The sequence below is a fragment of the Austrofundulus limnaeus genome, unplaced genomic scaffold (assembly GCF_001266775.1).
Source record: "Austrofundulus limnaeus strain Quisiro unplaced genomic scaffold, Austrofundulus_limnaeus-1.0 Scaffold2898, whole genome shotgun sequence".
NCBI lineage: Eukaryota > Metazoa > Chordata > Actinopteri > Cyprinodontiformes > Rivulidae > Austrofundulus > Austrofundulus limnaeus.
The window spans coordinates 5,824-7,417 of NW_013955300.1; the positions used below are offsets into that span (position 1 = coordinate 5,824).

The 1,594-nt window shown below is 52.0% G+C and overlaps 1 protein-coding gene across 1 annotated transcript; it reads right to left on the reverse strand.

Annotated features, from left to right (window-relative positions):
• Nucleotides 1–614: 614 nt before the first annotated feature.
• ufc1 (ubiquitin-fold modifier conjugating enzyme 1) lies at nucleotides 615–1,442 on the reverse strand. The gene has a single exon (XM_014000294.1). It carries the CDS (start codon nucleotides 1,226–1,228, stop codon nucleotides 716–718), a length of 513 nt encoding a protein of 170 aa, XP_013855748.1. The 5' UTR covers nucleotides 1,229–1,442; the 3' UTR covers nucleotides 615–715.
• Between the last annotated feature and the right edge of the window lie 152 nt (nucleotides 1,443–1,594).

Here is a 1,594-nt window from a genome sequence, read left to right on the forward strand (position 1 = left end):
ACATGTTTACATCGTTTACATGTTTACATCGTTTACGTTTGTTTACATGTTTACATCGTTTACGTTTGTTTACATCGTTTACGTTTGTTTACATGTTTACATCGTTTACGTTTGTTTACATGTTTACATCGTTTGTTTACATGTTTACATCGTTTACGTTTGTTTACATGTTTACATCGTTTACGTTTGTTTACATCGTTTACGTTTGTTTACATTGTTCGTTTAGAAACTAACCATCTGGTGCAGATGTTCACATCTGGAGAACCACAGAACAGAACCTGACGGGTCCAGAGGGTCCGGTTCTTATCATGGGGTCCGAACATCTTCACTCATCTATTTTAGGTCTTTGGTTCTGTCTGTTCCATCAGAACCAGAACCTGGTCCAGAACCACAGCTCCTGTCACACACCGGTCTGAGACCAGAACCAGAACCAGAACTCCACACCAGTCTGAGACCAGAACCAGAACTCCACACCAGTCTGAGACCAGAACCAGAACCAGAACTCCACACCGGTCTGAGACCAGAACCAGAACTCCAGACCGGTCTGAGACCAGAACCAGAACTCCAGACCGGTCCGGGTTCTTGTTGATTTTAATGATTAAATTCAGGTCCAGTTTGTTTTCAGAACTCTTTTATTAGTTTTCACATCAGTCGCTTCTCAGTGACGTCATCAACCACAGACACAAGTACAGTCTGACACATCRGCTTGGTGACGTCACTCCGCCGCCTCGCGCGGCCGGTCCTTGTGGACCACAAGCCCTTTACCGATCAGGTCCGGAACCTCCACCGCGAGCCACGGCGCGAGCCCGAGCGCCATGAGGTGCGCGAGCCCGAAGCGCGGCACGTTGCGCGCCCACAGCGGCGCGAAGTGTTCGGTGAGGCAGATCTTCCCGCCTCGGAACATCTTGGCCGTCTTCCCGTCCAGCTCCGGTACCGCCACCTCGGGCGCGGTGTCCGGGTACGTGACCGGGATGTCGAACTCCACCCGGAACTCGTAGCGCAGCAGCTCGTGCACGAACCAACACGTCCCGGTCCAGCGCGTGCCCTCCGCGTTGGACTCCAGACGGAACCAGTCGTTATCGGCGGCCTTGTTCTGCTCCACGAACCGGATCAGGGCCTGGTACTCCTCCTTCAGCCGCTGCGGCCACAGCGCGCGCTCCCGCGGCCCCGCGTGCGTCTTCAGCAGCGGGATCTGCGACACGGTCCTGCGCGTGGCCTCGTCCGCCATGTTCCGTGTGTCTCCGGTCCGGTCTGCTCTGGGACTGACGTGGATCTGGTCTGAGGTTTATCACTGCTTCCGGTGCGGGCYTTTCACAATAAAAGTCTCCAGCAGTTTTCAGCTGTTTGCTCTTTAAAGCAGCTGGTTTCAAGTTTCACAGTTTAAATCATTTCTGTTCAAACTAAACATGAATAATAAAGTTTTTATTTCAAATGAATGGACTGAACTTCTGATTTATCAGGTCCGTCTGGACCCCGCAGCTCTTTACACTGATGGTGCTAAGCTACACTGCAGCCGCAGCTCTTTACACTGATGGTGCTAAGCTACACTGCAGCCGCAGCTCTTTACACTGATGGTGCTAAGCTACACTGTAGC